Source organism: Polyodon spathula, chromosome 7 (assembly GCF_017654505.1).
Source record: "Polyodon spathula isolate WHYD16114869_AA chromosome 7, ASM1765450v1, whole genome shotgun sequence".
NCBI lineage: Eukaryota > Metazoa > Chordata > Actinopteri > Acipenseriformes > Polyodontidae > Polyodon > Polyodon spathula.
In genome coordinates this window covers 55,701,507-55,716,379 of record NC_054540.1, presented here as the reverse complement: position 1 = coordinate 55,716,379, position 14,873 = coordinate 55,701,507, and the positions used below count along the sequence as shown (strand labels likewise).

Genomic DNA, 14,873 nt, shown 5'->3' with positions numbered 1-14,873 from the left:
TTTGCCTAACAACCATTTTGCATTACAAATGACACGAGTGGCAATACACGTTATTGCAAAACAGGATTGGGAAATTTCTATAACATGAATGGCTTCGAACTTACATAATTGTAGACTGAAGCCACACTGCTGTATGGTCTCTGCCACTCAGAGATGTACAGACATGATTGCTCTACCTGATTTTCAGGTTCCCAGTGGCTTCAGGTGAACCTGAAGAAAGACTGATAAAAAACTCAGCTGAAGATCGGATGACAAGCTGCAGGTGAGTTTCAGTGAAATGTAAGCACACCTTATTTATTAGGTATGAGGTGTGATTTCAGAATCACATTCAAATCATTCACTGGAGATGTAGCAGCCTGTTTCACCCCCATTTGCACTAATCTTGAACCACAACAGGGATGGAAATAAGACTCCTATTGCATATCAGTTTCACCCATTCCAGGTTTCAATATGTACAGTGTGCAGGTAATGAGCACAGGTGTGTCTTATTAAACTCATAGTAAAACCAGAAATGGCTCAAACTGCTGTGCAATGGGAATCTTAATTTTTTCTTACCTAAAGTAACAGTGGATAGTCCATGATTAGTGCTAATTGGGGTCTGTGAACCCAGCTAATTGAATAATAAAACATTCACCTTTCTAAACATGATTCTAAACATGCTGTAGTTTTTCTATACCTTACACTAGGGGTCTCCAGTAGAAGGTGTAGAGTGTATGCAGAACCCGCTAATTGGAATATAAATAAAACATTCACCTTTCTAAACATACATGATTCTAAACACTTGCTGTATTTTTTTTCTTATACCCATTAACCTAGGGGGTCTCCAGTAGAAGACTTCTCCAGCAGACCCAACTTCTGCTTTGTGAGAGCTTGTCTATCTCTTTTTTAAATCTGATCTTTCCGATCAAACGTGGTAGTCAGGGCTACGCGAGAAGTATAACCTCTGCTGACACCTTGTGCTCTATCTTTGTAATTGCCATCAGAACATTGGTTTTAAGAAGCATCATTACTGTCCAATCCTAGTCCTGGGGGGGCTGGTGTCCCAGCTAGTTTTTGTTCCAACTGTACTCTAAATTACTTAATTGGACCAATTAAGTGCTTATTAGAAGCTTAATTGGTCCATTTAATTTAATTAGAGTACTGAACAGCCTTCCCTGTTCAATTCAAATCATGTGACAGGTTGACCTTTCAACTCTGCTTATGTACTGTAAATGTAACATAGGTGGGGCTGGCAGAGTTGAAAGGTTGCATTTTCACATGATTCATTGGAATGAGGAATGTTGTTCACTTACTGTAGGATCTCTAGCTAAGCTCAAAGTCAGGAAAAGATTGATTTAAGATTTAAGATTTAAGAATGCAAACTCCCCATTGGAGCATAGCGCACTGCATGATCACATGCCACTCTAGCGCACTGCATGATCACATGCCACTATAGTGCACTGCATGATCACATGCCACTATAGTACACTGCATGATCACATGCCACTCTATCGCACTGCATGATCACATGCCACTCTAGCGCACTGCATGATCACATGCCACTCTAGCGCACTGCATGATCACATGCCACTATAGCGCACTGCATGATCACATGCCACTCTAGCGCACTGCATGATCACATGCCACTCTAGCGCACTGCATGATCACATGCCACTCTAGCGCACTGCATGATCACATGCCACTATAGCGCACTGCATGATCACATGCCACTATAGCGCACTGCATGATCACATGCCACTCTAGCGCACTGCATGATCACATGCCACTCTAGCGCACTGCATGATCACATGCCACTATAGCGCACTGCATGATCACATGCCACTATAGCGCACTGCATGATCACATGCCACTGCCCCCCCTCCCCCACCTTGGAACTTCCAGAACACAAAGATGAGTTGGATCCTTTGACCTGTTGCATGCAATTGGCTCAGCCCAGCTCCAAATCCTGGGGACAACTATTTGATTCCTCTGTTTGTGGTTCATGATAATGAAACAGTAATGAATTGAATGACCCCTGGAAGGAAATCAGATCATGTGTAGACTGGACGCCAAATTTGATTGAATTGACAGGTTTTAAAAATGGAAACACATAGCGAATGGCAGTGCACCATAGTAAGAGTGATGGAATTAGTTTTAAAGCTGTTTATCTGGGTGGGGTGGGTTGACACACAAGCCCCATTGCTCTATTACACTGGTCAGACAGCACAAACAAATTGTTTTCCCACATAGAGGCGCATTATGTTTATATTCATGATAAATACTGGCTGAATGGTATGGGAGGATTTATTTAGATTTCTAGTGCTTTTTTTAATGCCTTGCAATTCTAGTACCTGGTACAGACCACAGGGGGCAGCATTGTGTTATTTAAGTCCTGCTGTTGCTGAACCAGATCTAACAGCACCCTGGAGTCATGTTCTCCTTGTTGGGAATTCCGGCACTGCGCTAGCTCCCGGTCCAAGAGACTGTAATGCTGTTTGAAAGCTGATTGTACTTTTTAAGAAATGATCAATACAATACATATTGACCCAGCTTGATGAGGGCAGACTGAACCAAAAAAGACTGCCTCATTCCGATGGCTTCTAAAGCCTAGTATCTGCCCTTCGATTAAAAAGTGTCACACTTTTACTGATGGTGTCTACCGCTGTCTCCTACAGAAAATGTGCAATCATAGCCAGATTGCATACCAGGGTCTATTCAATAGATCTAAATAGAGGAGAATTGTAATATTGCCAGTGTTTAGAGGACTACACCTCTAACAGCTAACAGTTCATTAAAACAAAGTGACCTCTACAAAAAAACTTGGTTGCATGAAAATTAGGGGAGTGCTGACTCTCTTACTGAGCAGGTATTGAATACATCCATTCATTAATGTGTTGATTTCAAAACAAGGAAAGCTGTCCTTCCCTCACCTTTACAATTGAGTACCACTCAGTGGCGATTCACATTGAGGTTTTAAAAGCCGATTGGAAGTGAATTTTCCTTCTCGTCTGAGGCGCTGACGTTTGACTGGTGTTCTGTAAATACTTAAAGGCAATTACCAGTATGAGTCCGAGTACCAGCACATCGATAGTGGAAATGTTCTTTCCACAGCTGAATCACAGGAACAGTTCAACAGAGCGCAGTGATGAGAAATGAGTTCCCGTGGAGGGAAGGTCCTCTTCTTTCTGTGTAAAGTGATTCAGCTGGAAGGCTACGCTAAAGTGTGAAACCAAGAAACGAGTGTGACCAGCAAACTGGACACCTGCAGCAGACACATCCGCTGAGCCAGCGTCTGAAAGCAGTGCCCTGGGGAAGCCCCCGAGCCTGGGAGAAACTGCTCAGAAAAATCACAGGAAATGAACGCTGTGAAGCACGGATGACACCTCTTCTTTCTCTCTCTCATGATTTATTTAGTAATGCCTACATTTTTAATGAATCTCCAGAAAGGCTCTACCTTGGCCCTGTTTTCTTTGAAAATGGAAAACAACTTAAAAAAACCTAAAAGTAAGCCATGCACAATGTTATCAAAGGCCCTGATATGAATCTGCAGGAAGATAGATTTTGTTATGAGAATAACAGTGTATAGATAAGTGTAGGCTGATTTTGCTGTCTGCAATGCAAAATACAAAAAAAGCTGCAAGGTTCAGCATGACTGTGTTACTGTATTAGCACTGTGTTACTGTAATAGCACTCTAACCACTAAGAATCAGAAGCCCTCCAACACCTTTAACTGTAGCCCACCCCCCTCTCAAAGCCACAAACCTCTGAGCAGCAATCCTCTTTATCTATAAGGGTGAAGAAGCAATGACTGTAACAGGTAACATGCGTTGGGCTGCTGCCTGTACAGATGTGGAGGTGTTTGAATATACAGAGCAGCTCAATCATTTGCTTCACACTTACTATGTTAGCAATCATTCTCGAAGATCTAATTTCTTCGTTGGCTGTCTTCTTGCCTGCAGGCTAAGCTGCCCTGATTACGATGTTCTACAGTAAAAGCATTACAATATGTGTATTAAAGCCCAGTCAAAGTGCAGTAAAGCTTAGGGAAGCGTTGCACAGCCTAGAGAGGTATGGTAAAGCATTTTTAAAAAAACATGATAACCTATTGAAATGCATAGTATAACCGTGGGAAAAGAATGAAAAAAAAAAAAGCAAAAACACTACAAAATTACTGTGGTGAACTTTTATAACTGGATTTGTGCATTGAAAACAAACACACACACACACACCATAGTTCAGCTAATGTCTGTTAAAACGCTATTATTGTTAACTAGCTTCAATTCTAATCACAGCACAATGGCTTTCACTGAACTATTGCCAGTGCTGCGTTTCATAGTCTGCAGCCCACAGCTTCACATGGCAGTCAATACTGTTGGTTCTGTTAGCAGTCAGATTACTCCAAATGCTTTTTTTTTGTGAATGGGATCCTGTATTTCTCCTAAGAGAAAACAAAACAGTTAGCCTAAATCTGTATTCACAGAAGAACAAAAAAAAGAAGCGATAGAGAGAAGAAAAGTATTCATGTTGAAGTGAATTAATAGTGAAACTACCTGGAAGGAAATGCTAAGTGAATCATGGCTTGCCTCTAGTCCTGTTGTGTCATGCTGTGGTACAGTTACACACTAGTCTTGCAGCATCTGACGTTTCAATCCCTTGCTATAAGAAACCCCTGGCTCTATATTTTCCACTAGTTGATGTCTAGCGTGGGTTCATTTTTCCCCCGTGCCCAGCTTGGTTTGGTGGCATTGATGGTTACAGACTGCCTGCTCAGTGCAATGAGATGATGACCTTGCAGTGAAGGAAGGATGTCAACTGCTTTCCTATCAGAAGTCAAGCAGTTTACACCCTAGAGAGGTTGCAAGATAAGATGGGGCGCAGTCAGCATGCAGAGTGCAAAAAGGGACAAGGAAAATACGCTAAATTAAAACATCAAGATTTTACAAAATACAAGCACATATCGGGTATAGATGTCTTATCATGCATAAAACACAAGATGCCTAAAGTTCAATGCAAATCTTTAAGTGTTCATGAATATGATCTCTGTCGCGTGAACTGCCCAAACTGCAAGAGGTGATGCCTCTTATGACAATAAGCGTAACCCTACACACAGTGTATGAACCTGTACATTATAAAATCATCTTGGATTCGGTACTTTATTGTAACAAAAGTTCACGCACAGACTGGTCAGCAGCAGCAGTATTTGAAAAACGGGTCTGTGTCTCGGTCTATACGTTGATTGTAGAGACTGGTATGACTTGTACACTCTGGGAACTGAGGGTTACAGAGCTTTCTGCTGTCTTGGCGGATATCAAACTGATGTAAGATCTGAGATAACCCCCCCCCTTCCAAATAAAAAGAAAACCACAGGTAGCAGGTGACCCTGAGAGAGACAGTCATTCAGAGCAGCACGCTGCTGCAGCAAGGTTTGTGGGTAATTGGAGTGTAATAACTTGAATTGATTTGTTTAATGAAAAAAACACAATCACTCACTGTGTGTAAAACGTTTCACGACCCCGTTAACTGGGCAGCACTAACAAGCCCGATATTCATCTGGTTTCCTTGTGTGTGTCCGAAAGTGTTTTGGAACTAAACTATATATTTTTTTTTTGTGGATGCAATGCAGCTGATTGAATTTTTGTAAGTTTTCTGTACAAACTAGGCACACGAGGAAAGGCATGCATGTTTCAAATGAACATTGAAAATTACAGCGAAACGATCAAAGGTCACCCAAGGGACTTAACGCTAAATAAAACCCAGATCATATAGAACCCTATTTCACGCCAGAAGAAACAAAATGAAACTGCTTCCGTACCCAGAAAGAATAAAAGTAAGTTTCGTTTAGGGGCTCCTATTTATGCCACATAAACAATTGAATTTGTCTTTCACAAGAATACAAATTGCAATTTAGTGTAATGGTGAATTTGGCATTGTTTGTGTTTCACATTATAATGCGAATGCATGAGCAGAATGAGAATGCTGCCATAGTGGCTTAATAATGAGCTGTTATCATACTGGCTTAACAGATAGCTTGTAATGAGGGAGCACTGTACTAGGACAACACAGTGATCATATTGATGAGACAAGCAGGGAATTCTACGGTTGGTAACTATACCAGCTAAATCTCGTTTTCCATCCAATGACTAGCACAGGAAAGGTGGAACAACCAACAGCCCAGCAAGAGAAGACCGCAAGCTGCAGCCATGTGTGTAACCCCGGAGCTCAAGATGGGTGCTTCGAAGTACCCGATGACGCTCAATCATTCAACAGAACAGGAAAATGTGTGGAACTGCGCACGGAAAGAAGTGTGAAGTGTGATAACATGCCGTGTGCATTCAGCAGGTTCAAAATGTCAGAAGAAAGCAGAGACACTACAAGGCAAAGCATCCAGGAAGTGGCATTTAACAGTGAGGCTCAGCAAGGAGTGTCTCAGTACAGCACGGAGCTCTGAAGCACACACTTCTCCATTCATCTCCTCTGCACCTGCTCCAGGCAACAGCATGATAAACACCTACACCACCACTCTGCCTCCACCGCCGCCAGCACCCAGCTCCAGAGCGCCACTACCAGTCATGAAATCCTTCATTGGCTTCCTGGGCTTCTTGATTTTGGCTCAGATGGTGGGATCAGCCTTCCTTTTCATGTATATATTTAAAAGAATGGACGAGGTAAGACTGCTGTCGGTATCTTATATTAACAGAGCGGCTCCTGATCTCTTTGCAGACAGTAAAAAGTAGAGGTGTGTTGATAGCAGAGGCTTGTCTTTTCTGTCTAGGTGTGTGTGTGCTTCAGGGTTCTTGGTGGACTCTTCTCTGCTGTAGCACAATGCAAGTACTCCTAGGTTCAGGGATGGTAGCGGTAAAGGGCTTTCAAGCAGGTCCTGCTGGTTCAAGAGATTTAGAAATACTGTAATAAAAGAAACGTTGTGACAAACATTTTGATTAAAAGTCTGTCTAAATGGCTTTAATGGTTCAAGAGATTGTAACGCTGGTCAGAAAATAAAAGTAAACGTTTTTTCGGCAGTCACGCTTTCTCTTTAGTGAAATTTATAGAAACCAGGGGGTTTCAGTTCCCAGATATTGCTGTTCACCGTCATGGGCAAACAACAAGGTATGGGGATTTCCAGCAGGGATGGGATGGGCTTGGCTGGGGTCTGATCAGCTTGACCTCAAAGGACCCAGGATGAAAATCGAATGGGGAAGTAAAGTTACAGGGTGGTTAGTCTGGCATAACCTGGAACTCTGTTCAAATGAGCATGAAAAACCTCCTGTAAAACCCATAAACTAGTCTGGTAGAGCATTACTTTGCGCCCAGATCGCTATGGATTGCAGAATTATTCTCCCTTCTTATTAATCGCTAGTAAGAGAAGTCAAGATGCAAGTCCTTCCACATTGCCAAGTACAATCTAAACATATATTACTGCTTCTAGAAGACAGATTGCAATTTAGTTATTATTATTATTATTATTATTATTATTATTATTATTATTATTATTATTATTATTATTATTCCTCATGAACTGGATAGCTTGTCACCATTCCCGTTTTGATATTTAATAGAAAGCTATGATCATAATTGGTTGTGTCCCTGTAAGTGTTGTCTGGGCTATCATGTGTGCTACCAGTTTATTTTGTATTGTTAATATGAAATCCTGAATCTGTCTGGTGTTAGTCTCCTTGTATTGTCATGTCTGACTCAGGACTTGTTCTCAGCTTGGCAATAAGGGGATTACAGTGATTAACAGTCAAGTACAAAGTCAGAAATCCACAAGTGAACATTGTTTTTTGCACAACATGTTTTCTGTGTAAACAGCCAGACGTGGAAGTTTGATGGAAGTTGCATAACCTGGCTAATTATTGGGCCGTCCTTCTTAATGCCTAGAGATGTATTTGATAACAATGTGTCGAGTATTTTGACTTTCTTTTTTTTTTTTTTAACAATCAGCTAACATCTTTCTCTCCCCTTTCAATGAAAACTGTCCAGTACAATGAAATCAAATGAAGACCGTTATAAATGTATATAGTTTGTTTTAAACTGGATCAATTACCATTGCAAACATCCAGTGAATTTCAATAGTTAAAAAAAAAATAAAATAATTGAGTTACCTTTAAAACAACACAAACACAGCTGCTGAAATAGTGCTCAATATATTTCTCAAAGGAAAAAAACATGTTGTCTAAGTGGTAGCAGTTTAAAAGGAACCGTATCTATAAATATATGAAAATGTATCGAAAACATCATAATATGAAATAAGGCTAAAAATCACAGACATTTTGCATTGATTTTGCTGAAGCAGTCTATAGAAATTGAAGTAAGGCACACTGTGAAATGCATTACCTGGTTTGGGGGAGAAGTGGTTTTTCAAATCAGCATTTCTGTTAAACAGCAATTGAAAACAGGGGTAGAGGAAGTGTGAAACCAAGCTGATAAGGAGCACAATGTGAGCTTCTTCAAAGTAAAGGGGCTGGGAGATCTAAACTGATCACTCAGCCGAGAAGAGAAACCTGCGTCGAAAGAGCATTTATTACATTGTAATTACACATGTAGTTACAATGCAGTCCATAGCTATTGCATGACATGCTTGATTACTAGCAGTGTGGCAATGCACTAGAGCCACAGTACAATGTACCTCATATATCATGTGTTGGTGGGCTGCTTTGTTTGATGTGTGACGAGATACAAAGATTAATGAGGGACTAAAAAGTGGAACCCTTTCACTGCTGAATTATCTGAAGAATAAGCTAATTTACTGAGTATACATGAGAACAGGATTTTTACACATATTTATACTCGGACTGGAAGTCCTGTGAGGCTCCTGTGTGATTTGCATGTTTAGAGTGACATGTAGCCATTACAGCTGGCAATAACATTTCTTACATCATCGTTTCAAGCAGCTATTTGGTGCTTTTGGTCACATATCATGAAGTACAACCTCAATAAAGATATGATATATCCCCACTATTAAACACAAACCGAAATGTTATGTAAGGCAATAATGCTTTAAACAGAGATACTATTTGAGTGTCACTGATTATAATGAAAAACGCACATGGTTACCGTGTAATTACTGTTTAACTACAAGGTTAATTACATATTGAATGTTGGTGTACGTTAATCAATAGCCTCAAACGCCTAACAAAACTCAGATTGTACAGGTGTAGTTCCAATGCAGTCCAGTGCAGGCGTAGTTACATTGTAATTAACAGCACTTCTGATTCTCTGGAATAGCTCCACTTGTGTAATTCGCTTTGCTGCTGTATATTTGTGGTACACTGTGTGTGTAGACTAAGTGTGTGTGTGTGTTACAGGTCCAGACTCTGATGAGCTACCATGAAGATATGGTGGTACTGAAAAGAATAAAGCAATGTGAAAAACCAAGCGACATCAGAAATACACACCTGGACTGTGGGAAGGTCGTCACGGATTTTCAGAAGCTACTTCCAGAGGTAAATGAGGTTTTTTTCAAATATTATGAGCATACATACTTGGATAAATTGGGTTACTAACCTATTCTCCTCCTCTTTTCACATTTCAAGATTATTTCAAGACTGAGGGATACTGAGAAAGCTGAAATGGCGAAAGGTGTGTTATTGTCTATTTAGTTATTATCTACAATTGAACTGTTATTTAAAGATGTTTGGGTAAACACTTTGCATTGTGTCTCTCGTTACTGTGTATTTACATATTAGCTACTTAGTAAATACATGTGCACTTCCTCACAATTACAATGTTATTATGCATGGTTACAATGTATTTAATGTGTGAATCGTTTTGGATGATACAACCCTAACCCTTTGTGTACTCGCATATATTGTGCAAAAAGCTTTAAACATTAAGCACATCGTAACTCTGCAGACTAACATTGTAATTGTGTGGAAGTACACATGCATGGTTTCACAGCAAAGGGCATGCTGCATTGTGGTTTAACTTGCTGAATTCCTGTTTCAGGTCAACTCCCTTCAGATCAGAATCAGGACAGCCAAGACCAAAAATTAATTGCTCAGCTGACCGTTCGATCTCCCTCCTCGTTAACCAGCCTATCAGGTAAGGAGAGAGCTGTTTGAACTCCACCTTGTGATGTGTGCGCAGCGTTCAGTTCTGGCAACTGTCTGGCATTGCAATGTAACCCAGTTCCACTTCCTGTAGCAGTAATCTACAACCGGAATTTAAGGATAATGATCTTTATTGATGCTGTTTCTCATTTTACATTTGTACTATCGCACCAACAATATTCATTATCAGTTTACAACCTCTGAAGTGATTGCATTGATTGGTACTCAGTTGTAAAAGTGAGGGAGGGACAGCTTTACTCATTTTGAAATCGACACATTAATGAATGGATTTATTTAATACCTGCTGATAAATATTTCTTAATGGAGTGTGAGTATCAGCCCCCCCTTATACTACTACTACCACTACTACTACTACTAATAATAATAACCCTGACTCTTCTTGCTTTTGTTTTCTTCATGCAGGCAACACCATTAAACTCTGGTCTAAAGACCACATGCTGTTGACGACCAGATCCGTGATCTATGAGGAAAGCACTGGCTCCTTGCGGATCAAGAGACCTGGAAATTACTATATCTATTCTCAAACCACCTTCGTAAAAAAGCCGCGAGCCAGTCCTTTCAGCCAATGCATTGTGCAAAAAGATATTTCCGGAAAGGAGACCCAACTGTTGAGGTCCTATAGCACCCCGGGTCGCGATGTAACTGCCAAACCAGACCCTGAGCTGCACACGTTGTATCAGGGAGCGATGTTCACACTGAAGGAGGATGACCGAGTGTACGTGAATGTGTCTGATTTATCAGTCTTGCATTGGAATGGCACGGCAACACTGTTTGGATTAGTTCTGCAATAGACTTTTCTAGAAAGACAACCAGCAGCCAGTGGCTATGGCTTCAATTTGGACAACATGTGTACAAGTTAAACACCAGTCAACAGAGCCAGGGAACAATATAGGACACGCTGAGATGTTTCTACTGAATATTTAAAAACTAATTAAATCTTGTATACAGTACAGAAAGTAGGAGTATTCTTGATTTAGTTCTATTGAAACACATCATTCATGATGCATGCATAAACGATGACATCATGAGCACTAGAACTATGAATCATAATCTAACTGATTTTTGATATTATAATAATTTATTATGAATATGTAGGGAAAAAAATGGGGCATGTTTTCAAAAAGTTTGCCCCAGTGTTTAATTCCAACCCCACTTTTTTAAAAGAGAAAATTAAAATGAAGAAAAACACACAACTAAAGAGAGTTAGTTGTTTTTGTCAGTTCTATCTAGTTGCCTGGCTCTAGTTTAATTAATTGAACAGGTGTAAAAAAAAAAGACAGGAGCCAATGCTTTGGAAAGATGTGCTTTTAACAGTAGCACTACAGCTTAGCTATGATGCAAGTCCATGTGTATTTATGTTCATTCCATGGTAAAATAACCAATTAAAAATATATCATTATTTATTTATTTTTCTACCAAAGAACATATTTTTTTAATTCTATTTTTGGATAGAATGTATATAGTCCCCTGTAGTCTCCCCTGGCAGACACAGAATGAGAAACAGTTCACCTTGTAAAAATGCCAGCATAGACACAGATTGTTAAATCCATGCACAGTACAGTGGGTTTATAAAATGCCATTGATACTTGAACGCTTTACAACGGAAACAGTCAACGCATGGGACTGCCTGACTTCTTAAAGGGACAAGTTGATGGGACTGCCTGACTTCTTAAAGGGACGAGTTGATGGGACTGCCTGACTTCTTAAAGTGACGAGTTGGGTGCCATACTCTAAAGAAGGATGAGCTTCCCGGCCTGGAATCAAATTAAAAAAAATACCTTCTAATCAAAGCCGCGTGGACAGCGAGCATGAATCTACCTTGATTCTTATCATCTGGTATCACGCAGCCATATGACGTGCCTACAGAGACCATCGACGACAAAAAGTTATCTGGAGGGACTCATTTTGCCTGCAGAGGATTTCAACCAGACCCTGCTTGTTTGGACTACCATTGCACGTGCTGTGCTGTGAAGCTGGCATTATTGATCGGGTGCACTCAGGAGCATTGCGGGTCATGATTGAAATGCTGCACAGCCTCCACTGGATCTCGACCAGGCACTTACAGGTTAACCTAGCTGTGATCCAATATCGACTTCAACCCTATTGCCCCAGTTAGCAGCTTGATTTGTATTGGTCAATCTGCTTTGCACCTTGCTTGTCATTACCTATTATGTTCTTGACATCACCTTTACAGACGATGCAAAAAATTCAACACTGATGCCCACTCCCCCCTCACTGGTAACGATTGTCAACTATGTCTGTGAATAAGGGCTATACCATATCGAATAAGCCTAAACCCATGTGCTTTCTGAGGTGCAATGATTTAAATCATTTGGGAGTCACATTCAAGCCTGATTTTCACCAGTGTTTTGTAAGGATAACTCTTCTATTCTTTGTGCATGCTCTCAGCACTGAATCTGTCAAATGGGGGGGGGGTACCACAAAATATTCTGATCCTTGTTGTAAATGCGTAACTGTCAATAACTGAAATATCAGCGACTTGTAATTGACACTGAACTTCAGACAAACCAAAATGCTCATTCCAAGAGACATGCTTATGGGACTTGAGAATATCGCGTGGTGCCATGCGCTCTTTGTGAGTGCATTCACATGCACACAGTTACATCGGAATGAACTGGGATTTTTTTCTCTGACTCACAATGTGTTTGTAAAACCACTGGAGTGTACATGTTAGTGTTCTCGTATCTTCGATTAGTAAAAAGTGAAGTAATTTATTGTTCAGTTTTTTTTTCACATAAACGGTGTGAAAGCTAAACAAAGTACTAAATGTATGTTACATTTATGTTAACTGCAAATGTGTTGCTAAAATTGTTCTATGTATCATTCTGTAAGTCAATATGTTTCTTTTATATTGTCATGAGTATTTCATTTTTTGGAAAATGTATTTATATAAACATTGTTTTTAATTCTGCGTCATGTTTTACATTTTTTCTATAGTTCCTGCTTTCATTTAATCCAAAAAAATCTGGCATCATTTTCTGAGCTGCAGTTTTCCCTGTTCTAAATCATATTTTTAAGGAACGATAAACAACTCTAATGTATTGTAGACTTCTTCCTGTGCTGTCGGGCAGCTGTGTTAGAAGATTATTATTGTAAACGTCCTGCGTTTGGTGCATCGTGATTGGACCGATCTCAGAACTAGGAAGTATTTGTGGGACCAGCCATTGCATTTCATAGTGAGTAGATATATTTTCCCACATATGTTATTTATAATCGAGGTGGGCTGTGTGAGTAATGCTGTGTGTTTAGTTGACGTGGAAGATCTACTGCTTCTAAGGCCATGTCATTGGTCAGACGGATTTAGATGCAGAGGCTGCCCCTCCCACTTCCCTTTCCAGCACATCTCCACATGTCTAGCTGGGCTGGAGGGGCCTTGGCAAGGCTTCCTGTTGATCAGACCTGTTGGCTGGTGATCCATTGGCGAGTGGATTACTCTCGGTCAAAGATGAGAATTCTCTCTTGCTGAAGCCGGTAGATCTTCTGAATAAGAATTAGGTTTTTGACATAAGGCAGTCATTGATTTTACAATGGAGGTCTACCACCAGAGCACCGAATAGAAGGAGTTCTCCTGATTCTGTTAAGAGACTCAACGGTGGCCTGGTCTACAGGGTGGAGTCTGTCTCACTCCTCTCTCCACCACTGGTAGAGCTGTAATCCCTGTGCAATAATGTAATAATTGCTGCCAATCGATGCAATGTGGTCGCTATGTGATCAGATTTATGAAAACTGGGTCACGATGGGCTTGATGGTGTTTACCACACCAAAGCAATATCGCTGCCACAAACAAACAAAAAGAGTTGAGGGGTCTTTGTTTTTTTAATGGCTTTCATTTCTTAGAAGCCAGCTGTGTGTTTCAGTGACCGTAACCAGTACCATGGAAACGCTCTTTTGGTGCACAGAGCTGTAACAGGATGTGCTACCTTGCGGGTCTTTGAGAAACTGAAATTCTGATTGACATAAACCAGAACTAGTGTGGGCAGTGACATAGACAGGACCCCCTGATGAGCAAGGAGGGGTCTGAGAAACTCTTAGTAAGAAGGTACACAGCTATACAAAGTACTGAAGCAGCAGCATTGGGAAATGCTTCACTTGACAACAATTACAAACAGGCGGTCTATTACTATTTGCAACTAACCTGTTATGAAATAGAGTGGATGTAAATCTGCCTGTTGTTGGCATGTCATCAAATTTGTATATTGGACACATTTTAAATAGACACACAATCTACCTCTCTTTGGCCTACTAAAATGGATATTTATCGAATAGAGAAATATACTTATTTATACACAATAGGTACGGCTCCAAAAGCCCTTGATAGTCCACAGGGCACGACAAACTTCACCCTGCCGTACATGGCCAGGATCAAAACCCAGCGATGGATTTTACTGAAAGAACAAACATGTCACACTTCTCTTTCTGCCTCTATACTTCATGAATTTCCAAATAATTATATTTAGAGGCAGCTAAACACCCCCTTCATCCCACAGCCATCACGCGCTCAGCTCAGCTCCCCTGCACTTTTGCGCTTGCTTCATCCCACACCCATCACACGCTCAGCTTCGCTCCCCTGCACTTTTGTGCTCGTGGTCGCTTACTTTTCAAAGCTGTTATGTTTGGCAGGAGAGTGCATGCTGCTACAAAAGACAGATAAAGATCTTGACAGCTTTTTTTTTTAACCTTTTAAGTCATGTCTCTGCATATGTTTTTTACAAATAAATATCTGCTATTTCTAAACTTCTCCATTAAGTGACAAACTCACTATAAAAATCTGATTATATGGCTGCTTTCACAGACCCCAAACAG

The 14,873-nt window shown here is 40.5% G+C and overlaps 1 protein-coding gene across 1 annotated transcript; it reads left to right on the top strand.

Moving 5' to 3' along the window:
- The first annotated feature begins 6,421 nt into the window (after positions 1-6,421).
- Positions 6,422-12,804, top strand: LOC121317922 (CD40 ligand-like). Its single transcript, XM_041254019.1, has 5 exons — positions 6,422-6,644; positions 9,285-9,422; positions 9,513-9,558; positions 9,925-10,020; positions 10,452-12,804. Exons 1-5 carry the CDS (start codon positions 6,477-6,479, stop codon positions 10,838-10,840), a joined length of 837 nt encoding a protein of 278 aa, XP_041109953.1. The 5' UTR covers positions 6,422-6,476; the 3' UTR covers positions 10,841-12,804.
- The last annotated feature ends 2,069 nt before the right edge of the window (positions 12,805-14,873 follow it).